This window comes from Leucoraja erinacea, chromosome 19 (assembly GCF_028641065.1).
Source record: "Leucoraja erinacea ecotype New England chromosome 19, Leri_hhj_1, whole genome shotgun sequence".
In the NCBI taxonomy this organism is placed as follows: domain Eukaryota; kingdom Metazoa; phylum Chordata; class Chondrichthyes; order Rajiformes; family Rajidae; genus Leucoraja; species Leucoraja erinaceus.
The window spans coordinates 5,544,674-5,570,494 of NC_073395.1; the positions used below are offsets into that span (position 1 = coordinate 5,544,674).

Here is a 25,821-nt window from a genome sequence, read left to right on the forward strand (position 1 = left end):
AAATGTCTAGACCTCCTAAAAACAAAACATTAAAACTCACTAAAAATAAAAAAATTAGTGGAAAAGACGGACAGCTGCTGGCTAGGCAGCTATACACAGGACGGCACCCCCTAGGTAATACCAGGTATTTAATACCAAATAGACAATAGACAATAGGTGCAGGAGTAGGCCATTTGGCCCTTCGAGCCAGCACTGCCATTCAATGTGATCATGGCTGATCATCCCCAATCAGTACCCCGTTCCTGCCTTCTCCCCATATCCCTCGACTCCACTCTTTTTAAGAGCCCTATCTAGCTCTCTCTTGAAAGAACCCGCCTCCACCGGTCTCTGAGGCAGAGAATTCCACAGACTTATTCCAGCATCTGCAGTTCCTTCTTGAATTCCACAGACTCACCACTTTTTGTGAGAAAATGTGTTTCCCCGTCTCGGTTCTAAACGGCTTACTCCTTATTCTTAAACTCTGGCCCCTGGTTCTGGACTCCCCAACATCGGGAACATGTTTCCTGCCTCTAGCGTGTCCAAACCCTTAACAATCTTTTGGTTTTGTTCATATTGAAAGGGATAAACTATCTCAATAAATCAGTGATTCTGATCAAGTGGAACCACAGTAACAAAAGTGATGATTCATAGAAATGAAGCCATTTAAACACATATTCCATCAAATGTAATGTATTTTCTAAAATAAGTATGCAGCACATAATAAGCAGAATGATAGCATTGAAGGGAGGATGCAAGATAATTTGCAATCTTTATGGATAGAAGAACATTGGGTGGAGTCAATTGAGTGGGCTGCAGGACCTAAATTGCATTGCGAATATCAGATATGGCAACAGTAGTAGGATTTGACCTTGGGGATGCAAGCGAAAGGCTAATGAGTGCAGAGGAATCTCAAACTTGCAACAGTAGTTACTGGTGGAGTACAAGGTCAGAGTTGGGATACATACTCAAAATTTAAAGGCAGTAATGGAGAGTTCTGGTCCAAAAGACTGGCTAAACACATCGGAAAAGTGACCATGAGTGTCTTAAAGCTAGTTAGCCATTTGTGCCAAATGTATCATAGAGAACTGCATAGAATGTGACAAATGAAGGAACAGAAATAGTTATGTTTATTAGTAAACGGTACAAGATATCAGAGAATCTGGTTTTATTTGTTTTGAGATCAAGTGACATATTTAAAATGTTTCTCTTCCATCTCCCCTTATCTCACTTACTTCACAGCGCAACGGACATAAGTATAAAATACAGCAGCTTTCAGCAAAGATGGGATTTACATTTCCTTACACCTCTAATTCTCATCAGAATGATCTGAGGGGCTTCAATTTTCCTGTAGAAGCCTTCAACAAGGAAAACCTTTCTAGTTTCCTTCCATCACTATTCTTCATCACCTTGCTGATCTTAATTTTTACACTGAACAACAAATTCTTTAACACTATTCACTTTCTCCATTTACCTGAAATGTCAATAGTTTCTCACGCAAATGCTGCCACCTTACTTGACAAGTGCTGCCAGCATTCCTTTTTTGTTACAACTTCAAAATTCTAGTTAACCCTTGATTGAAACTCTCAAGTTGTTTATAAAAAAAGTTTCTGAAAATGAATAAGTAAAGGCACTTTGAAAACTATTTACACAAAATCTAATGCATAACATACAGTGCCATAATGTTTGGGACAGACCATTCATTTATTTATTTGCCTCTGTACTCCACAATTTGAGAATTGTAATAGAGAAAAAAAAATCACATGTGGTTAAAGTGCACATTGTCAGATTTTAATAAAGGCCATTTTTATACGTTTCACCATGTAGAAATTACAGCAGTGTTTTATAGCCCCCCCCCCCCCCCACCCCCCCCCCCCCCCCCCATCTCAGGGCACCATCATGTTTGGGACACACCAATGTCATGTAAACAAAAGTAGTCATGTCTAGTATTTTGTTGCATATCCTTTGCATGCAATGACTGCTTGAAGTCTGCGATTCATGGACATCACCAGTTGCTGGGTGTCTTCTCTGGTGATGCTCTGCCAGGCCTGTATTACAACCATCTTTAGCTTATGCTTTTTTGGGGGGCTAGTCCACTTCAGATTTCTCTTCAGCATAAAAATGGCATGCTCAATTGGGTTCAGATCGGGTGATTGACTTGGCCACTCAAAAATTGATTATTTTTTAGTTTTGAAAAACTACCATGTTGCTTTAGCAGTATGCTTGGGATCATTGTCTTGCTGTAGAATGAACCAATGAGTTTTGAGGCATTTGTTTGAACTTGAGCAGATAGGATGTGTCTATACACTTCAGAATTCATTATGCCACTACCACCAGCAGTTGTATCATCAATGAAGATAAGTGAACCAGTACCTTCAGCAGCCATACATGCCCAGGCCATAACAGCCCCACCTCCGTGTTTCACAGATGAGGTCGTATGCTTTGGATCTTGGGCAGTTCCTTCTCTCCTCCATACTTTGCTCTTGCCATCACTCTGATACATTAATCTTCATCTCATCTGTCCACAAGACCTTTTTCCAGAACTGTGGTTGCTCTTTTAAGTATATCTTGGCACACTATAACCTGGCCATCCTATTTTTGCGGCTAAACAGTGGATTGCATCTTGCAACGTAGCCTCTGTATTTCTGTTCATGAAGTCTTCTGTGGTCATTGACAAATCCACACCCAACTCCCGAAGTGTGTTTCTGATCTGTCGAACAGGTGTTTGGGAATTTTTATTTATTATAGAGAGAATTCTTCTGTCATCAGCTGTGGAGGTCTTCTTTGGCCTGCCAGTCCCTTTGCGATTCGTAAGCTCACCAGTGCTCTCTTTCTTCTTAATGATGTTCCAAACAGTTGATTTTGGTAAGCCTAAGGTTTGGCTGATGTCCTCTAACTGTTTTATTCTTGTTTCTCAGTCTCATAATGGCTAATTTGACTTTCATTGACACAACTTTGGTTCTCATGTTGATAAACAGCAATAAAAGTTTCCAGAGCCGAGAGCTCTCTTATATTATTAACCAAAATTATGCATTTATCCACACCTGAACAATTACAAACACCGTGAAGCCATGTGTCCCAAACATTATGGTGCCCTGAAATAGGGGCACCATATAAACATAGTTGTAATTTCTAAATAAAAATACCCTTTAATAAAATCTGCCAATGTGAACTTTAACCACATGTGGATTTTTTCCTATTACAAATCTCAAATTACGGAGTACAGAGGCAAATAAATAAATGATGGGACTTTGTCCCAAACATTATGGAGGGCACTGTAGCTACAAGATGCTATCCAACTGCCCTTTCTACTGCAGCTCTAATCGGGACATTAATGCAAAGAGACTACTGCTCTCAAGGGGAGAATAAATCCCATGGAACTATTTCAAAGAAGTATTGTTTATTTCCTCCAAAACACCTATACTGCAATCAACATCACTAAAACTACTTTTTCGCATTGCTTTTTTCTGAAAGCTTTGTGCATAAACTGGCTGCCCACAGTGAACCTAAAAGAGTGAGGTTCAAAAAGCGAGGCTTCAACCTCAGATCAGCTTAGTTGTGGTTTAACTTTTCGAATTTCAATGACATCTGCCTGGATAGGAAAAAAAGCTGCTTACATGTAATCTCCCCACAATAATCAGACACTATTGCTTAAGAACAGCCTGTCAATATCACCACGTGGTCACTGGATTTGCCAACCAATTGCTTCTTTTGACACGTTCAATAATGCTCCAGTCAACAATGCTACATCGCTTATTATAGTTTTAACTTCAAACAAAAATAAAATTTATAGCAATCAAAAGACATTTATTTTTGAACATCCTGCAATAAGCAAACTTCTATTGACAGTCTGAAACTCTCACACCCCTAACCCCCTATCCCCCATTGACACGATTTCAGCAGATTTAGTTTATTTCAGTGCAATTTATATATTTAGAGTAGAAACTTCATGCCTGCAAAAGATTTTCATCTCTTTGGATGAGCTGTAATTAAGGTACACAGCTTCATCTACTAACTTAATATTTCAATCATATAATGACAGGCTCTACATTGAGCCGTTTAAAAAAAAAGAAAATCAAATACACCAACTAAATTCACAAGAAAATCACGTCATCCTCTCTCAGCAATGTGACAGTTATTTACAATGACCTTTCAGTACAAAAATGAATATCATAACTGCAGAGCACAATTAGTATTCACAATCCTTTTTTTTGCAAATCTTGAACCTACAATGATGATAGACAAGCTCAATCTTTCAGTTGTAAAAGTACATTGGAAAATCTGACTAAATCAAGCACACCATTAGGTGCCCTGCTAATGCAAAATGAAAAATAAAACCTGTGATCAGAGCGCCATCTACCGATACCTTTAGAATGATACAACACAAAACACAAACCAATCTTTTTGCATGAAAGCCATTCTTGATGACACTTGGTAAAAAAAACCACCATCACACCCAACTCCCTCAAAAAAATGAAACAGTCTGATCACATTATATTACTCTCTTTAAGAAGATGGGGACAACAATGAGTTAGAGCCATGCAGCACAGAAACCAGCCCTTCGGCCGAACTTGTCCATGTCGACCAAGAATCCCCACCTACATTTGTTCCAACTACCCGCGTTTAACCCATATTCCTCTAAATCGTTCCAATCCTTCAACTGAGGTAACTAGTTTACAGAAGCCAATCTATCTACTTTATATATAATAATAAATTATTATTATTATTACCAAAACTCATCTTGTTTGTTTGTTTGTATATGTTTGTTCCCGAAACTCCGCAAAAACGGTACACGATAGCACTACAATTTTAGGCCAACCTTACTCAGCATTGTCCTGTGATGTGCATTAGCCAAGTTTCGTTCAGATTGATGTTATATTTTACAAGTTATTAACACTTAAAACTTAAATTAACTTTATACAGCGCCCCCACTTGCCGGCCGCGCCTGCGCAGTAGAGGGAAGCCAGTCAGCGCGTCACAATTGAAAATGGCGCCGGTGACACGGCAGTGACGCAAAATGACGCCGTCTCCCCACGCGTGTGCAGTGGGCCCGGTATCCGTTCGTGCGCAGGTGGGGCCTTTGCCGATTTTCAGATCGCCATATTTTTTTTTTCACGTGTACTTGCCTGGCCTCACAACAGGGACCCAACCGCTCCACGGGTAACTTTTGTTCTAATTTACAAACGCCTCCACGGGTCCTCTAATTCACTTTATTAATTTCTTCTTTTTTTAAATAATATTTTTATTAGAAGCATATACATATCATAATCAAAACACATTTCTATCAGTTACATATTGTTAATAGATGGGATTCCAGCTATCAAACTAGTAAGGGTCCTCATTTATCAATTGCATATTAACTCTGCTTCTATTTGTTTATTTTTTTTTATAGATAGGAAGAAGGAAAAAAAACGATTAAAAAAATAGAATAAATTACCAATAATACAACTTTGGAGATAGGTCCGTAGATTACAAAACATAACTATTCATCTAATCCTGGGTTCAAGCTTCAGTCAGGCTTCCGTGCCGGATGGAGACCATATTCTAGCAAATAATTCTTGTTTGTCAATTAAGACAAGTCTAGTTCTTTCCAAATGTAAGGTCTCCGACATCTCCATAGTCCACATTTTGATTGTGTGAGTTATTGGATTTTTCCAAAATTTTAGTATTAATTTTTTCCCAGTTATTATACCATAATCAAGGAAGTTTCTTTGGCTTGGTGTAAGTTTTAGGCTTTGTTCTGATATTCCTAATATTATTAGTTTTGAGTCGGGACCCAATTGTGTATTAACAACTTCAGAAACTATTCTAAAAATATCCGTCGAGAGATTTTTGATTTTTATACAATTTACAAAAGTACGAATTGAATTAGCCTCTGAGTATTGGCATTTATCACAGATAGGAGAGATATGTGGGAAAATTCTATTTAATTTTGTTTTAGAGTAATGCAGCCTATGTAGTACTTTAAATTGTATTAAAGAATGTCTTGCATTTAACGAGCATTGATGTATATGTTGTAGACTTTCGACCCCAAAAATCTTTCATTATAGGTTGGTCTAATTCATTTTCCCATGCTTGTCTATATAATTCCGTCGACGGGACCTCACTATCTAAAAGAGTATTATAAATGTGAGATATTAATTTATCTGTATTAGGATGTTTATTCAAACATTCATCAAGAGTCTCTGGCTCTCTAGTTCTATAATCTTGTGTATGTGTTTTAACATAATCTCCAAGTTGTAGATATCTAAAAAAGTTATTTGAGTGTAGTCCATAATTCTGTTGTAACTCCTGAAATGAAAGAAAAATACCTTTCCTATAAAGATGTCCCACCTTTTCAATTCCATAATTTTTCCATTGTATAAACCCTTTATCCAACATAGAGGGTTTAAATGAAGCGTTATTTACAATGGGAAAAGAGAGTGATAAATTATCCAATTTTAAAGTTTTTTTTAAATTGTTTCCAAATTCGTATACCACTATATATTATAGGGTTTTCACAATAGGTTTTTTTAATTCAGTTTTGTGGGAGCTAACAGAATCGAGCCAATTTCAAAAGGCAAACAATCTTCCTTTTCCATCTTTAACCAGTCTGGTTGCTGATCCATATCTTCCAGCCAGAAGTTCATATTTTTAATATTAACTGCCCAGAAGTAAAACAAAAAAATTGGTAAAGCTAATCCTCCATTCGTCTTGAATTGACATAAATATTTTTACTCATTCTATGGTTCTTATAATCCCAAATAAAACTTGTGACAATAGAATCAACTTTAAAAAAAAAAAAAATTGGAAGTGATATCGGGAGTGATTGAAAGAGGTACAGTAATTGCGGAAGAAAGATCATTTTTATAGCATTAATTCTACCAAACATTGAGATAGGAAGTGTTTTCCAATACTGAATATTCTTATGCAGTTTATTCCGTAAAGGCGGAAAACTTAATTTAAACAAAGAAGTATATTTCTTAGACTCATAAATTCCTAGATATTTAAATTTTTCGTTGACTATTTTAAAGGGGGATTGTTGCAATGTATGTAAGTTGAGTTCCGTTATTGGCATAATTTCACTTTTGTTCCAATTAATTCTATATCATGAAAATGAGCCAAATTGAGTTATAGGATTTAACAGGTTTGGGATGCTAGTTTCTGGGTTTGTGATGTATATTAATACATCATCTGCATATAAAGAACTGTATCTTTAGTATTATACCCATATATTTCCGAGTGGACTCTAACACTTTCTGCCAATGGTTCAATAGCAAGGGCAAACAATAACGGGGATAGCGGGCATCCTTGTCTACAACCTCTAGATAAATTAAATTTAGGTGATAACAACTTAATTTCTGCCGTCAACGGCACAACTTTGAACGCGGCAGTCGTGCCTGCGCAGTGTGGGTCCGTCAGCCGCACATGCGCAGTTTGGTGGAATATTGCGTTGGGGGAACGAGACCCAACGGGTCCGCGCTTGGCCTAGTTAACTTATAAATCTGCATGTCTTTGGGATCTAGCAGGACACCGGAGCACCCAGAGGAAATTCACAGGGTCACAGGAAGAACATGTAAATTCCACAGAGGCAGCACCCAAGGTCAGGATCAAACCCGGGTCTCTGGCAAGTAGGTAGCAGCTCTACCAGCTATGCGATACCTCCTTTCATCTGTCAAGATCAGGACAGTCCTGTACACCGATGCTTAAATGAGCAGAATATAAATTAATTACTTTGGAACACCACAGCAGAACAATTTCAATAGAATTCAGAAATTCAATATTACACATTGGTACCGATTCTGAAACTTCAAAAACAGGTTGTGATTTATGGTGAATGGCAGCTCTTAAATTCAAACATGGATTCTTAGAGGTCATAGAGAAATAGATGTACTAATAACTAATGCCACAGGAAAGCAGCAAAGATAATCATTAGAAATCTATGGATTTGGGTGGCAGAATCAGAGCTTGAAGGTCAACACTTTACAATTGATGGGAGAGAAGAGCAATAGTTGACTGATTGTAATATCACCGAGTCTGGTAAAACTGAACTCAGTTGCCCTCAAGAGAAAAAACACACTTACACTTGGAGTCATTCGTTTCACAAAAGACAACAGATTATGGTAGTTAGAGGCCACACGGTAGAAGTTCGTCAGGGTAGTGCCTTAGCATCAACCTTCCATTGGCAGGTCAAACACGGGGACACTCAATGATGACGCCAAAACTGTAATTCTATTTATAACTTCTCAGAGTTAAGCAGATAAGAGCTAGGCAATGATCACCTTCAACAGAAGAGTCGCATGTTGGCCTTTATAACAAGAGTCGTCGAGTATAGGAGCAAAGAGGTCCTCCTGCAGTTGTACAGGGCCCTAGTGAAACCACACCTGGAGTATTGTGTGCAGTTTTGGTCCCCTAATTTGAGGAACGACATTCTTGCTATTGAGGGAGTGCAGCGTAGGTTTACCAGGTTAATTCCCAGGATGGCGGGACTGCCATATGCTGAGAGAATGGAGCGGCTGGGCTTGTACATTCTGGAGTCTAGAAGGATGAGAGGGTTATTGAAACATATAAGATTGTTCAGGGTTTGGACACGCTAGTGGCAGGAAACATGTTCCCGACGTTGGGGAGTCCAGCACCAGGGGTCACAGTTTAAGAATAAGGGGTAAGCCATTTAGAACGGAGACGAGGAAACACTTTTTCTTGCAGAGAGTAGTGAGTCTGTGGAATTCCCTGCCTCAGACGGCGGTGGAGGCCGGTTTTCTGGATACTTTCAAGAGAGAGCTAGATAGGGCTCTTAAAGATAGCGGAGTCAGGGGATATGAGGAGAAGGCAGGAACAGGATACTGATTGGGGATGATCAGCCATGATCACATTGAATGGCGGTGCTGGCTCGAAGGGCCGAATGGCCTACACCTGCACCTATTGTCTGTTATCTATTGTACCAACTACCCTTCACGTTAAATTGCATTACCATCACATAAATCCCAACTGCCTATATTATAGCACTAGCCGTTGACCAGAAATTCAACAGGACCAGCTACTTAACTATGGATTATTCAAGCAAGCCAGATGCTAGGTGCCCAGTAGCAACAATCCAACTCCTTTCCATCATCACATTGAAGGAACAAATCAGGAAAGTGATGGAATTCTCCCAATTACCTGGAGAAATGCAGTTTCAACCACACTGAAAGCAACTTAATAGCATCCATGACAAAGTAGCTTGCTTAATTAGCCCCACTCACCAGCCACACTCAACGTCATCAGACATTTAGCACATGCAACCATGAATGCGTTTCTATCCACAAACTTGTGTTACTCAGGCAGAAATTTAGCAAAGTAGCCAATTACTTTTTCCTGAACTTAACCAATATTAAATTAACAACCAAATAGATTAAAGGAGCATAACATAAGATAATATATATATATATATATATATATATATATATATATATATATATATATATATATATATATATATATATATATATATATATATATATATATATATATATATATATGTATATATATGGTCTATGCTATATAGACACGCTGAACTGTTCTGTATTTATGCTTACAATACTCTGTATTTCATAAGCAAGAATTTCATTGTCCTATCTGGGACACATGACAATAAACTCTCTTGTTTAAGAAGGAACTGCAGATGTTGGAAAATCGAAGGTACACAAAAAAGCTGGAGAAACTCAGCGGGTGCAGCAGCATCTATGGAGCGAAGGAAATAGGCAACGTTTCGGGCCGAAACTCTTCTTCAGAATAAACTCTCTTGACGACTACATGAACCTGTCTTTTTTTAATCAATCCTTCAACTTATCAAAATCACACTGTAATGTATTTTCAACGTGGGCAGGTCAGAGCAGCAGTAGCAATAGTGTTTTCAATTTGGTTAGGTTTAGCATTACAAAAAGGATAGACCAGAAATAAAATATAAATTGCAGATCAAGTATAAAGATATCACTTAGCAAAAGTGAACAGAAAGAGCCAAGGTAAACACCATCACATTGGTCAAAGATATTCAAAGAGGAGTTGGAGTCAGAGTATATATGCATGCCCCAGTGAGAAATATGGCAGAATTCTCAATACAAATCTCAATCTCTCCAACACACCAATTGGATGGTCAGGAGCATACAAGATGGAATAAGTAAAAAGAAAACCCTGATTAAACTGAGAAAGCAGATTAGGAAGGAAAAAGAATGCATGAAAAATATTCGCAACAAAAAGGGTCTATTAAATTAAAAAAACATTTACCCAAATGAAGAGGTACTTTTCTTTACTTTTTCTGCCATTTTCCAACCTGCCCTCACCTTCACACAATCTATTCCTTCACTCATTTTCTGGACCTCCAAGAGGATAAATAAGCAACAAATCTCCATTGATAGCCCAAGGATTCTCAGTCATCTCAACAATAGGTCTCCTCCATTATCAGAGTAAGGCTAAACACAAATTGGAGGAACAGCATCCCATATTTCGCTTGGGCAGCTTACAGCCCAGTGGTATGAATATTGATTTCTCTCACTTCAAGTAACCCCGGCATTCCCTCACTCTCTATCCCTCCCCCACCCAAGTCGCACTAGCTTCTTGTTTTCAGCCAACAAAAAGTCTAACAATGGCCTGTTTCCTTTATCATCGTTTCTTTTTTGCATATCTTTCATTCATTGTTCATTATCTTTCTACACCATCGTCTATATCTCTCGTTTCCCTTATCCCTAACCAGTCAGAAGAAGGGTCTCGACCCGAAATGTCACCCATTCCTTCTCTCCAGGCATGCTGCCTGTCCCGCAGAGTTACTCCAGCTTTTTGTGTCTATCCTTGGTTTAAACCAGCATCTGCAGTTCCTTCCTACACAATACGTCTTCAAGCATGCCTCCTACAAGGAAACAATCTACTCCAATGAGACAACCCATATATGCCTCAGATGTTTTCCTTCTTCCTGAACTGGGGCTTCAAACTGCCATAACTGAATAGCCCTTGACCTCATCTCAGTATGCACCCACTCCTCTTCCAGGATAGATCACAGATTGCGTTAGTGTGGTGACTTAGCGCTGGCCGGTCCTAATTTTTTATATGTCAATGGCAAGATTGTTGGAATTGCCAATACAAGGATAGTTTCTCAGATCCGCACTTTCCATCCCACCACTCTGCACTCAATGGTAATGCCTCACAACGTCCATCACCAATGAGATTCCACCACCAGACATCTTTCAAAAGGAACAATTTCCTCTGGAATTTCATGTTCTATTCTTCCAACTCCACTTCTCATTGCACTTTTCTATGTATCCATAGAGCACATAACACATCTTTAGCTGGCAGAGATGCTGCCTCCAGCGACAGAAACCAGCTTTCGATCCTGATCTCACCCGTCGTCTGAGTGGAATTTGCATGTTCCATTGTTCCCACTGAGATCACATGGGTTTCCTCTGGGTGTTCAGGTTTCCTCCCACATCCCAAAGGCACATGGGCCTCTAAAGTTACCACTAGTGTATAAGGAGTGGATGTAAAAGTTAGACACACAGAACTAATGTGAACGGGTGATCAATGGTTGGCATGGACTTGGTGAGCCGAAGTGCCTGTTTCCACGCTGTATCTCTAAACATGTCCTTTTACACCTCACTATCCAGGAACCTTAAACAGTCTTTCCAGATGAAGCAGATTAGTTTGCACTTCCAAATCAGCACAAAGCTTGTGATCTCCTCCATGTTGGAGAAACCAAACGCAGACTTGGTGAGAGCTTTGCAGAGTACTTGTGTTCAGTCCAAAGGTAAGATCCTGAGCTTCCTGTTGCCTGCCACTTCAATTCCCCACCCAACTCCTTCTCGGACTTCTGCCTATTCATTGTTTTGAACAGACCCCAACAAATGGTTAAGGGATAACACCACATCTTCTGTTAGCGTGTTTTAGTGTTCCAGAGTCAACACCGATTTCAAAACCTTCAGCTAACTTATTTTCTCTGTTGTATCAGAACTGACCAGTTCTGACAGAACCATTTGACTTAGATTTTCTCCTTCCACTTGCATGGCCTAATCTGCTGACCCATTCAATTATCCAACACTGCACTTTTTTTGCAAACCTACATATTTGCAGACCCTTGTGTCTGCTGAGCACTTGCTCCCTTTGCTTGGGTCCTCTCGTTACCTTTCTTAAACTGTCCTCATTAACTTACCAATCAGATAACTTCATCAACAGCTTATGGCACACAGGATAATGGCTTTATTGGCTGAATAGATACCAGGACATAGCTGGAGAAATATAAACATTTCTGATCACCACATTACAGGATGAATGCAATACCACTAGAGGGTGCAGAGGAGATTTACAAGGATGTTACCAAGCTTGCAAATTTTTAATTATGAAGACTGATTAGCTAGGCTGGACTTTTTCGTCAGTGGGAGGGATTTGATCTAAGTATGAATGTTATGAGAAGCCTGGAAGGAGTGTACAAAAAGGAATCTTGTTTTTTAAAAAAAAATCTTTATGCAAGTGGGCGTAATTGCTAAGTCCAACATTTATCATCCATCATTAAATGCCTTAAAGTAGTTTTGTGGTGATCATGTTGATGCACCATATTCTTTCATCAGTTAAGAGTACCATCACGGTTTTCAAAGCAGAAAGCTCTTGGATTTGGATCCAAAATAATTATAAGGAACAGCGATACATTTAACAAATCACTTTTCAATTAAGGTGATGACAGTCAGACCCACCTGCATTCCAGTTATTTACCCTGGCCACTTATCACCCCATATCTGCAATTTATTTAAAGTCCATTGACTTGAATAACGTAATTCTGAGTAGTTGCAAATTGAATTTAACATTACACAATGAACATCTCCACTTCTGAACTTACAATGGAAGGAGGGGGGGGGGGCAGTGAAGCATTATCTAAACTGTATTGTATCCTATTTTATCACATATTTACATAGATTCTTATAATTACACTTAAAGAATTACAAAGTATACCCTTTGCTTCAATACATTTATAGCACCTATAACATATTGCAGGTTTTATCCTTGGTTCTTGGTCCTCCAAAGTATTCCAAATAGAATTTAAACTGGAGGTGGTGAAGGGAGGGCTTATGCCAGAAAGGGTTATTGGGAAGAAAGGGCTACTTTAAATTTAGTTGCATCTGGTTGGGTAACTATAGATGCATTTTTTATTTTGAGTGATTTGTTTATAATATGCAAGGTATTAACATTTCAAGTAAATAGCTTTATTACATTTTGTATCATAAACAAATCACTCAAAATAGAAAATGCATGAAATGTTTAGTAGGTCAGGCAGCATCTGTGGAGGAGGAAGATAGGGTTAACAACACCAGTAGATTCTATTTACCTAGAACAAGATACTAAGTGCGGCAGGAATAAATCTCCATTAAATAAAGAGGCCCTACCCTCTTCCAGTCCATGCTGCTGATCAATACCCTCCTCTTAACCCAATTGTTGCCCTTGGTGCTGTATATATTTTCTCTATCCTGCACCCGTGAAGAAGTTAAACAGAAAACAAGTTCAGTGATCCCCACAAATAATTTAAGGCATTTTTCAACCAATCATTACATGAGACAAGCCTAATAAAATGTTGTTACATTCATGCCTGTCTGAAGAGATCCCAAGACATGATTCTTAGATAAGGCCCATATCTCTGGAGTTGTTCTAGGTATCTATCCCTCAACTAAAATCAATAAAACTAGTCATCTGCCCATTCTCTCTGTTAATTGTGTGACCTTACAGGGCACAAAGAAGTAGACAATCCACACATTCACCCCTAGCTCTAAGATAATAATAGCGGTGTATAACAATTAATCAATGATCAGAAATGATTACTGAAGACCAAACATTTTAGACACCACAAAAAATAATAATGCAAAGAATCAACTTATGAAGGTCCCCAATTCAGTATCTATTTTGTCCCACACTAACTAATTTTGGTAATGGGGGTGGCAGCGCGTTCAAAAACCTCAACACTACAAATCAATGTGGTGCAAGAGAGTCACAATTCAGCCGAGAGCTTGGCAATTCTCATTGGAATTCTCTTTTTAACTCATCTAATATTAATATATCAGCCATGGACAAAACTACCAATGTTCACAAACTAAGAAATAAAGAAAGCCTTTACTAAAATGTAAATCTGGGCAAGATAAGGCAGAAATGAAAGCAAGGAAATAGAAAAGCAATTAGTCTTTTAAATAAATGTACATGTAGAAAATTGTCAAACTTTCTATTTTCCAAACTGCTTTAGTGACAAGCAGCGTTGTCAATCAGACCAAGGTCTGTAATAAAAATGGACAATGTCTTTGGTACTGAAAGGTTTTTCTTGTCAGTGCTGATGTAACTCGGAAAAGAAGAATCTTCATTATTCCAAATTGGACCTCCGATTTAAGCACCGAAGCTTACCTGCAATTCACACCAAGCTACTTCCACAGTTGTTTCCGTGTCGAGACCCTTATAGACAGTTTTGAACGATCCTCTCCCAATTTCTATGTCGAACTTCAAAAACCTCCCATCAGGGGAAGTTCCCACAGCCTTTGTCTCTATTTCTTCATTATCCTCCTGCGCTTTTCTCTCTAGATTTCTTGCCTCCTCTGCCTCACGATTCTCCGCACTGTCCTCTTCATTGACTTTCGACTCGACCTCCTCTTTAATTGGAACAGCTTTTTGTTTTTTTCGGTCCTTGCTGACAACGATGCCGCCAGTTGTACTTACTGCATAATTGCAAACATAGACATCAGGCGAACGGATAGAGGGCCGAGATGGTTCATCGCCAATACCCGCGACCCTGCTTCCATCTTTCGCACTGCCATCGGTGCAATTTTCGCATTTTTCTTCTCTAATCACAGGAACAGCAGTAGAGACTGGGTCAACGGTAGTTGTTTGTATTGGAGGCTGTGCTTCATTATTATTGGTAACATTACTTATTAATATGGTTGCATTATCCGATTCAGGCGGAGAGACGATAATGCTGGTTTTACTGGGTAAATGGTCCAATGCGGTTACGTTGGAATCGCAAATCACACTCCTCCTAATAAAACGTTGGTGTTCTGCTTTGCTATCCTTGTCCATTGTATGCCTCCGCCTCCTGAGGGCGGTGAACTCTTCCTTTTTTCTCATACTTACTCCAAAACGTTCTCCTATTGTAGTATCCGAACTGGAATTGGTACCATTTTTAGGAGGACGCAATAATGAGCCAATTTTGTCTGCGCTTTCTGACATTGCCACAAGAAAACCGATTGGCAATCGGCTTCAAAAAAAACAAAATGTAGTGGTTCCTCTCTAAAACAAGATTTCAAAGGATATGCAATTTTTTTAGTTAACCACGAGGAGACAATTGCAAACCGATAGTTTTTAAATACAAAATAACTCCATGTTATTTATGTGCAAAGGGTCGGATCCCTGGAACACAGACGTTCCTTTAAAAAAGAAACAAAAAATACTGTCCACCTCAGTCAGTTGCAATGCAGCGTGATAAACATGGACCATCTGATGTGATCCATCCATCCTTGATTTAAAAATCCCAAACTGCTTTCATTCAGTCTTAATTTCTCGGGAGGGCAAAGGAATTAAAAATGGAAAAGTCAATGTCAGCAGCCTAAACAGCTCCCTTTTCCCTCGATTTAAACTCCAGAAATGAATATTCGTTCGCCCAAACAGCACATTCAAAGTAACGATCCTTTATACAACGATGTGGCGATAGTTCTCTCAATAGCAGAACAGCGAATATGTGGAGTCACTTTTTTTTTAAAACATCGATGATGTACAGCGCCACAACTGTTCCGTCAATGTCCGTAAAGGCTCTGGTTCCACAGCTTTCAAGATGGATGCGATGAAAATATTAAGCTTTTCTTAAAAAGTCAACAAATGATGGTGATGAGAAAGGACAGCCCGCACTGCCACTCAAGACAGGCCTGGGAGCAACAATAGAAACCACAGGGCAAGATCAAGCTGCCCGGGGAGAGGCTCTCACTGCAGTCCCTTCCATATACGAAACATCCCGGCTTCTTCTCTTCCAATGGAACTGATTTTTCCTACAAAAGAAAATCGCCAGTGTTCCACCTCGTTATAAGTTCGAGCCCGGGCCCCCCGCATGAGGTGGGGGGAGGGCAAGAAGATGGGCGCTTATTCCGTCTGTCAGATCCGAAACACACACGCTCTTTTCTTCCCAACTGTAAATGGCGGACGCGCTCTCTTCCACTCACTGACTGAGACCTACCAAGAAGCTCAGCGCTCGAGCTCAAGGCGTCAACTCACGTGCGCGACACCGGCTGCGAGGGGAGATGGAGAACGTAGTTTACACACTCCAACGGACGAAAGGGGGATGCAATGCAATTTGACAGGCGCAAGACAGCCAACGAACTACAATTCCCGTCATGCAGCGTGGGTTTTTCGGTTGGTTGGCGTTTATTCATCCCCTCCTACTTTGCGCGGAACGAGCCGCCAGCACGTTGGGGCCGGCACGTGACTCGGACAATAGGGTGAATAAGAGGATGTGCGGATTGCGTCAAGGGAGGGGGCGAGGTTGTGTCCTCAAGATTTAATTATTCATTTATCGGCCTACATTCTCAAAGAAAACGACAACAACACCAGCAACTTTATGAAAAAATAATATGCAGCGACCTGTCCCCTCGTCCATATTTTAAGTGCGCAAAACAAATCACACGGAAAGACATCGGTGCAGAGATGGCGTGGTGTTGAAATTCTGTCTGGGACTGCTCGGAATTAAATAAAACCACCTCAAGTGAACCCTGTCCGAAATAAGAACGGAGAGTGCTGGTCACTTCACCTGGAAAGATAAGGCAGGTTGCTATAACATTTACAATATATATATATATATATGGGTCAGAATACATTTTAATTCAATTTCCGGTACTAAGGCCCTCCTGGGTATTGCACCATCGTAGAAGGAATTGGTCGAACTTTAAATCCTGGTGAAACGTGTCGTTTTCGTTTGCTTTTCCTCCACATCTTGAGATGTTTGAATAATTATTCTATGTATCAAGGAAATTAGAGGATTACAGGAAATGCGAGGTGACATGGACATGGCACGGGATTTATTTATTTGTTAATGTCCTTGGGTTTTTCCACCAGCGGTTTAATAAGGTTATGGGACAACTTTTAATTATGGAAGTGGGCACGTGGTTTCCAATGTAAATTGGATATAGTATTCACAAGAGACTAGATGCTAGATTCTGCAGCGGGGGGAGAAAACACTTTTGGAAGAACTGAGCCAGCCAGGTGGCATTTTATGGTGGGAAATGGATTGTCAACTTTTGAGTCAAGAACCTCTCTCTGGATGCTGCCTGACCCACTGCGTGCCTCCAGCAGTTTGATTTTAAAAGTGGAAGTAATACTTCAGTTAAGCTAATTAATTTCCCAATCAAAGGAATATATTTAAAGCTTCCTGCATTTTTACATGAGTAATTTACATAGTAATTTTACATAGTAAATCTTCACTTGGCATATCTTAGATGGCTCAGTTGAGGTCAGAGGCTTCCAATATTCCAATGGTGCCAACTCATTTTCTAAGTATGATTTGTAACAAAATGATTATGGTTACTTCCACTGGGAAGCATTATTTACAGCTGGAAGGGGGTGTGGTTGAACAGATGGAAATGTTTTGTATCCTAGTTAGTAGGTTAATGTCAGAAAAAATAGGAGTTTTGAAAGGGTCATCAATAAAAAGTTTAGATTTGTTCCTACTATTATCAGAAAATGAAGAAGCAAGAGAAAGGCTTAAATATTTAGTTTGTAGTTATCCCCATATTATTGTTTGAACCTTGTCTGAAGTACCAGAAAAGTTACCGAGCAAAAGAAATTCACAACAAAGACGAGTTTGTTGAAAGGACCCTGAGAAGTATCCAAGATATAAAGAATAATATTATGAGAAGATAGAATATTTGTATGTTTCTCATCCAAACCCAAATCAATAGTCTCAATCATGTGGCCTCATTTCAAGAATGGAAACGGGTAAGGCAGATCTAAAACTTGAATATTGTCCAACATGGGACATGGGCAAGGAGTATTTTGTGAACATTCCCCAGAAGAATATTTCATATTCGTTCCTAACTGTAAGAGCCTTGGAAGACCAACTGTGATCTAGAAATTTCATTTGGCTTTCTGAGGTACAATACAAAAATAAATGCAAAATCATCTTAAACTTAAATCATAAATGGCTTGTTACTCATGTTAACTCAAAACCCGTAACTTGATGGCTAGAAATGACGGATGGGTGATTCGCATTAATGCAGTAAAGGGCAACAGTAGGTGTTGAGGCACAGTGAAGAGAGAACATTTCTCTGAAACTAGCCACAACTATCTGGGTAAAACTTAGGGTGTAGAAAATATTAAAATGATTTCCATCCAGCAAGTCACTTATTATCTTGAATAGCCCAAATTTTTATTTTTTTTAAATGAACTAGAGAGTATTAACATCTATGTTTGTTACTTTGATATCATTTTAAAACCAAAGCAGAGAACATCATGTTTGCTATTATGGTACATGTAACCAATAGTAATATTTTGGAGATTTCCATCAGCATCACTAGTCACTCCGATAAACAGACCACGGATGCCCTATAATTTGCTATGTGCCTTTAACAGCCAAACAATTCAAAAATTAAACACAAGAAAGTAATGGCAACACATGCTGACCTGTTGGATTTGTGGAATTCTTAAAATTTAGTGAGTGCCTCTGGCAAGCAAAGATTTATTGCCTGAACCTAAAGGCATTTTGTGAAGCCAATGATGAGCCATTTTCCTGAATTATCGCAACACCTCTGGTCCAAGGTAATCCTGGGAAATCCTGTGGTTGGGTATGGAGTTCCAGGATTTAAATCCAACACATTTAATTGCAACACATCTTGTAGATGGTAACAATGTGACCACTTTGCACAAATGCTGGGAATTAATGTTAGACAAAAATGCTGGAGAAACTCAGCGGGTGAGGCAGCATCAATGGAGCGAAGGAAATAGGCAACGTTTCGGGTCGAAACCCTTCCTCACACTGAGGTAGGGGTGGGGGGGTGACGGGAGGAAGAAAGGAAGAGGTGGAATTGGTTAAGATGGTGAATGGGGAATCAATCAAACGTAATGTTTTGCCCTGGAATGTGTTGGGCATTCAACCAAACTAGCGGAGAGTGTTCCATTTAATTCCTGAAATGCGCCTTGTAGATAATGGAAAAGGTGTTGAGGTGAGTAGGAGAGGATAAGATGTAGGATTGTAGGATACTGTGGGGTACCAACCTCTGACCAGTTTTTATAGCCAAAGTATTTATCTAGCAGGTCCATTGAGTTTTTGCACTATGGTGACACCTTGCATGAATATTGTAGGGTACTTGATCATGGTAATGACATAGAAGATTAATGTTAGGTGGGTAGACCCATTCTTAAGGCAGATGGTTATTGTCATTTTTATAGCAGTGTTCCTGCCCGTATATCAGCATATTTCTCAGTATTGGCTAGGCCTTGTTACATACACACATGTACTGCTTCATTTGCTGAGGGGTGGTAAATGAGATTGAACAATCATCAATAAACATCCCAGTTCAGCCATGGAAGGCCATTGAAGATACCTCTGACAATAGGTGGGCTTAAGAGAATGACCTGACGATCTCCTGCATTCATAACCTGGGGCTATGTTATTTAAACTCAATGTTTTGTGATAGTTACAACCTGTTAGGGTTGATACTGGTAGGAAGGACCACTCAACAGTATTTGTAGAAAGATAGTCTAATTTCACACTGAAGGAACTTTCCATTCCATAGTACGGCATTGCCATGATCGGAATGGATTACTTTCAGATCACAACAGCAGACCATAAATGAGCATCATTGATTCACTATAGGTTAACCAGATGGTTTTGCACTACAGTCTGTTATCTCATGTACCTTATATCTCTCACAGTTAAGCAGAATAACTGCTACATTCAATGGTACCGTATGTATAATGACCTATAGATGACATGACACAGACAAGGCTAAAGCATTGGTCATCAACCTACGGTGGGAGTGAGTGATCTGTCTGAGGCTCTTCTTGAAGTCCCCCATCATCACAGAAGCCACTGATCAGCAAAACCTGAAAGTTATGTGATTCCCACTACTTATAGATATGATCCATTCCATTATCCGAGGTGTGAATAGAATTTAACATATGGTATGAAAATCCCCATTTAAGATCACATTGAGAAAAGGTAATTGATGAAATGCTTTAATACAATTCGTCCTCAAACATTCTCTGAAGAAATCCCATCATGACGTCCTGAAAGTGAGATGATTGATCAAGGCTGGATATCAAGACAAGTAATCAGGCAACAGAATGCGGAAAAAAAAACAGTGAAGGTACAACTGGGTGTTAGCATATATTGCAAGCTGCTCCATGGTTATGAACAAGCTTGCTCTCCATATGGGAATGAGGAGGGTCCAAATTTGGGTCTTTGAGTCATTGTTGGATTCTTGAGATGATGACTTTGGGTGATAGAGGAACCCATCCACATATATGTATCAGCAACACTGAGACAGGTTTGAGAGGAAACAAACATGAACTGACCCACAGAGTTGGCAAATTTGAAAAAAAAATAGAGAAGGCTGGCTTCCAAAAAGTGCAGAGAAATGATCAGGATTAAGAGTGATAGACACAAAATGCTGGGGTAACTCGGCAGGTCAGGCAGCATCTCAGGGGAAAATGAATGTGACATTTTGGATCAGGACCCTTCTTCAAACTGAAGAAAGATCCCAACCAGAAATATCACATATTAATTTTCTCCAGAGATGCTGCCTGACCCACTGAATTACACTAGCATTTTGTGTCTATGTTTGGTATAAATCAGCATCTGCAATTTATTTTAATAACAGGATGAAGTGATAAAGGAGCCGGCCATAATCAGGTAGGCTATTGCTGGTGCCATTGGTTATGGATTTTTTTAGTGACATGGAACAGGGAATTTTATTTTCAATTAAAATTTAAATAGGGATTTATGAAAAATTTGCACAACGTTCAATACGATATGATACAATAGAACTTTCTTTATCCCAGGAGGGAAATTGATAATTGATTGTTCAGAGTCTCAGAAAATCTCAATCAACTTTAAGCGCTGAAAATCATTCAAGCCCAAAATCTCTCATGAGGTTCACATGGGTAGCCTTGATTTAACAGAAAAGGAGAATGCTACTTTTTTCTCTCCATTGTACACAGTTGAATAAATCAATATTTCAAAATGTTCTGCAAATATTATGATTTTTAATCTGTTGGATTAATTGTAAATGAATTAACAAAACAAAATTGGAATAATACCTGCAATATTTATACCTCTGCTGAGGTGTTTCTGAAACAGAGCGGAATGTGCAAAATTTATTCACACCAACCATTATATCTCATTGTAACCTTGGCTCAAAGAGCCACAAAGGAAATGTAGCAAGACACAGATTTCACGAGCATTATACAATAACAAAGATGCAAAAGCCATTGTTCTAAAGGAAGGAAAGGAAAAGCTGAACTGACTAATACAGTATGCTTAAACCACATATTTCCTATACAGTGTGAACTAAAAGATCGGCCACCTGCTTGCAGCAAAACATTATATCTAATAGACCCGTTCCCCCAACGCAATATTCCACCTTTCACCCATAGCCCCCAACTGCGCAGGTGAGGCTGACGGATTCCTGTTGTGATGCCAGAGATCCCCATTGTGACGCGAGTCACGGTAGCCCTCCACCAACAGCACCTCGCCATCCCTCTTCCTACCCCTGTCCTCCATTCCTCTCATCCCCAGCACTCCCTCCCCTCTTCTTCAACCTCCGTCTTCTATTCCTCTCCTCCTCCCCTCCCCACTCCCTCCCTCATCTCTCCCTCCCTCTCCTTTCCCCCACCCACAGTCACTCCCTCCCTCCCTCCATAACCCCTCTCCCCTCCCCCACTCCTCACCTCTCCGCTATCCCACTCCTCCTTCTCACCTCCCCCACTGCCCTCCTCTCCCTCTATCCCCCACTCCCTACATCCCCCCCACCACCCCTCCATCCCCCTCCTCCCCCCACTCTCCCTCCTCACCTCCCCCACTTTCCCCTCCCTCTTCCCTCCCTACCCCCTCCTCTCCCTCTATCCCCCTGCTCCCCACTCCTCACCTACCCCCTATCCCAACCCCCACAATGAAAATCACGATGTTTTTTTTAAATGAAACCTCCCTCATACCCCCCCCCCCCCCCCAATTGCAATTTTTTTATAAATGAGATTTGGGATCCCATTGTGATGTAATTGTGAATGAAAACGGAAGAATTTGATTAAAGTGGTTTTTTTTATCGCGATTTTTTTAATGTAAATGAGAATCGTTTCTGACGAGCAGGGCAAGAGGAAAAGTGATGTTTGTAAAGTTTAAAATGTCAATAACTTGTAAAACATACCACCAATCCAAACAAAACGTGTTTATTTTACTTCCCAGGACAATGGGAGGTGAGTAAGGTGGGCCAAGAATTATAGCGCTATCGTGTACCGTCTTGGCGGGGTTTAGCAATATCACACACACGCGCGCATACTACAAACAAACAAGATGAGAGTTTTAGTAATATACTAGACCAAGTGAAGACCCGTTTGGGGGGGGGGGGGGGGGGGTGGCATTAACCACCCCCACACAAACACTAACAACCCCGCCGCACACACGCTAACGGCCCCCCTTGTTAATATATGAATATTATTAATTTGCTCCTTTTACCCCATAACCGCCCTATCTACTGACGCTTAGCACCCAACTCGCAGGCACGTCTAGAGAGTGGGGGTGGGGAGAAGAAAGGAAAAAGGAGGAGGAGCCCGAAAGCTGGGGGATGGGAGGAGAGAGCAGGAGGGCTGAGGAAGGGGAGGAGACAGCAAGGACTAACAAAATTGGGAGAATTCAATGTTCATGCCCCCAGGCTCCCCAAGCGGAATATGAGGTGCTGTTCCTCCAATTTCTGGTGTTGCTCGCTCTGGCCATGGATGAGACCCAGGACAGAGGGGTCGGATACGGAGTGGGAGGGGGAGTTGAAGTGCTGAGCCACTGGGAGGTCAGGTTGCTTATTGCGGAGGTGGAGGTGTTCGGCGAAACGATCGCCGATCGGTGAAACGATCGCCCAACCTTTACTTGGTCTCACCGATATAGATCTGCTGACATCTCTAGAGCAGCGGATGACACAAGTCAAGTTGTTCCTGTACAACTATAACACTGGTATCCATCCAACCATGTGTAAAATTGCCCAGGTATATCCTGTTCACAAAAAGCAAAAAAATCCAATCCAACAAATTAATCTACTCTCCATCCAGCAGCAAAGTAAAGGAACCTCTCTTTGACAGTGCTATCAAGTTGCACTTACTCACCATTAACCGATTTACCAATGCCAAGTTTGTGTTTCAACAGAGTTCACTCCAATCGCCACAGTCCAAACATGGACCAAAGAGCTGAATGCGAGAGGTGGAGTGACAGTGATGCTTTTGTTACCAAGGCAGCATTTGACTGAATAAGGCCTGGTAAAAGTGAAGTTAATTCCATTCTTAACTCCTCAACAACCGAAGGAGCTTATGCCTGCATGCAACAATATCTCCTCAACATTTAGGCATAGGCTGATATTTGTGTTACAATACACCAGGCAATGAAAATCTTCAATAAGAGGAAGTCTTGATGTTATCTTTGCCAAGTTCTCCACCATTTATATACTGGAGGTCAATGTAAATCGGAAACTAATTTGGACCAACAACATAAATACTGTGGCTACTGGTGTTGGTGAGAGACTGGGTATCCTGTGGAAAGTGACACACCACCTGATATCCCAAGACCATTTTACTATCTGCAAAGCAGGTTAAGAGCATGATAGAACTCTGCACGTGTATAGAAGAGTGCAGCACCATAAATTCTCATGAGGCTAGATGCCATTCAGAGTAAAATTACCCACTTGTTCAGAACTCCAAAAATCATCCTGACCCATCAGCATGCGATGGCTGCCATGTATATACTGTCTGTTAAATGCACTACAATTGCTTATTAGAAATGCAAAAGTCATAAATTTTAGTTTCTGTATCAAACTCCATTCCTTAGTCAACAATGTCATCCTTCTCCTTGTCCGAAATTGAATCACATATTTACAACTGCAATGTTATATTTGACATCCTATAAATGCTCAATCACATGAGACAATTCCACCTCTGTGGTATTTAGAATTCTACCCTTGCCTCAGCACTATGGCTGCTTTAAATCCCTGAGACTTCCAAGGCATGATGGCAGGATCATCTCATTCTATTTTTCATTAACTTGAGGTGTAAAGTCTTGCTGCCGAGTCCTAGCTTGCAATGCCCCATTCACTATCAGCACTATACTTGCTGGTCTGCTGTCAAGCAAAATGTCTAATTAAACATTTCATGCTGATTTTCATATTCTTGCGTAGACTTGCCCCACCCCTATCTTGAAATTCCTTCCTTCTCTAAAGACCCCTGAGGCATCTTTTCTCTTATTCTGGCCTCTTCATCATCTGACTTTAAGTGCTCCTGTGTTGACGATGTTTCCTTTTTTTGTCAATCCTTAATTCTGGAATTCTCTTTCCAAATCTCTCTGCCTCCATGTATTTTTTGATCCTCTAAAACGTTCCTAAATACCAACTTTGTAATGCAATGTTTCATTCATCTGCATTACCTAATGTTATTTAATCTTGCTCCTGTGATGCATGTTGAATGTTATATTTGATATATGTCTCTACATTAAAGGCAAAATATATTAACGCTTTTGTTGTTTCTTTTACAAGTGTATATCTACAGTGCTACAACACAGAATGTGTTCCTGTTGTTACTTGTGGAATTAATTCCTGATTTATTCCTTTTAATATGCAAATGTATTTTGCTTGTAGGTATAAAATTGAATTTGTCCTTTGTATACAATGTTACTGTTAAAACCATCCACATCCATTTGCACAATTTTAACTCTGTAGTGGCAGATTTTTATATCATTCAAGAGATTGCTCCCTCTAGCCGCTAAATGGACTGCATGGTATAGGGGAATGTCGTTATACGCATGCGAGCTCTCCATCAGAGACCTTCAGAGCTTCTTCACAGATAAATCTTCATAACACAGTCTTTTGATTAATATATTCTTTATTGTTGATGAAAAACAATAAGGTACATACAAACTTCTTCCGACATACACTATAATCTCCATCAAACTCCAGCATATCGCTTTAAAGGTTAGAAAGCTCCTCGTGTCTCCGTTACACTCCGCATGGTCAAAGGGTAAACCTTCTCCATGCTAGTCCGAAACTAAACTAAAAACTAAGCTTCTGCTCAAGAAATTTAGCTCCAAACACGCCCCAAAATACGTCATAAATCCCACCCACAATATAACGGGCAGTCTGAAATGTAAAGACACATGCCATCATCAATGACACACAAAACAATCAAAAAATGGCCACTACACTCTATTTTAATGGTGACTGTTAATTTTATGAGATTACAATTATTTGTTTGCAAAATTATGTATGTGGATAAGAAATAGCAGGAGTCCTTGTCCTGGTGGCTGTGGTGCTTAATATCACTTACTCCCAGTTTTGAGATGACCTCGATTATGTGATATTTAATAATTTCATTGAAAGTAGCATCTATTTGTTTTATAATTACTACAGGTTATTCATTGCACCTCTTGACTGCATTTAGGCAATCATGGGAGAAGAGATACTTACTTTATTACCTGTACCCTTCCCACCATTCAGTGACCTAAGCTGTCCTTCCAGGTGAAGCAGAATTTACTTTACATTTTTAATAGTTGATGAAAAAAAAGTTAACTGCAATTATAGTAAGCATCCAGGCATGCAAATAATTATTATCGCGATGGGATGAAATGCATGAATAAGCAACTTTGCTGTAAAT

At 39.8% G+C, this 25,821-nt stretch overlaps 2 protein-coding genes across 10 annotated transcripts in view; one reads left to right on the forward strand and one right to left on the reverse strand.

The window, feature by feature from the left end:
• The window catches only part of LOC129706134 (serine/threonine-protein kinase WNK1-like), a 94,980-nt gene extending 78,693 nt beyond the window's left edge, over positions 1–16,287 (reverse strand). For all 8 annotated transcript variants that reach the window (XM_055650142.1, XM_055650143.1, XM_055650141.1 and 5 more), the window contains exon 1: positions 14,356–16,287. In XM_055650142.1, coding sequence (XP_055506117.1) covers positions 14,356–15,171 — 816 coding nt within the window. In that variant the 5' untranslated portion in view covers positions 15,172–16,287. The remainder of the gene's footprint in view (positions 1–14,355) is intronic.
• A 133-nt stretch (positions 16,288–16,420) lies between these two features.
• LOC129706138 (ninjurin-2-like) overlaps positions 16,421–25,821 on the forward strand; it is a 149,133-nt gene continuing 139,732 nt past the window's right edge. For both annotated transcript variants that reach the window (XR_008725009.1, XR_008725008.1), the window contains exons 1-2: positions 16,421–16,755; positions 23,333–25,685. The gene's annotated coding sequence lies outside the window, so the exon portion shown is untranslated. The remainder of the gene's footprint in view (positions 16,756–23,332; positions 25,686–25,821) is intronic.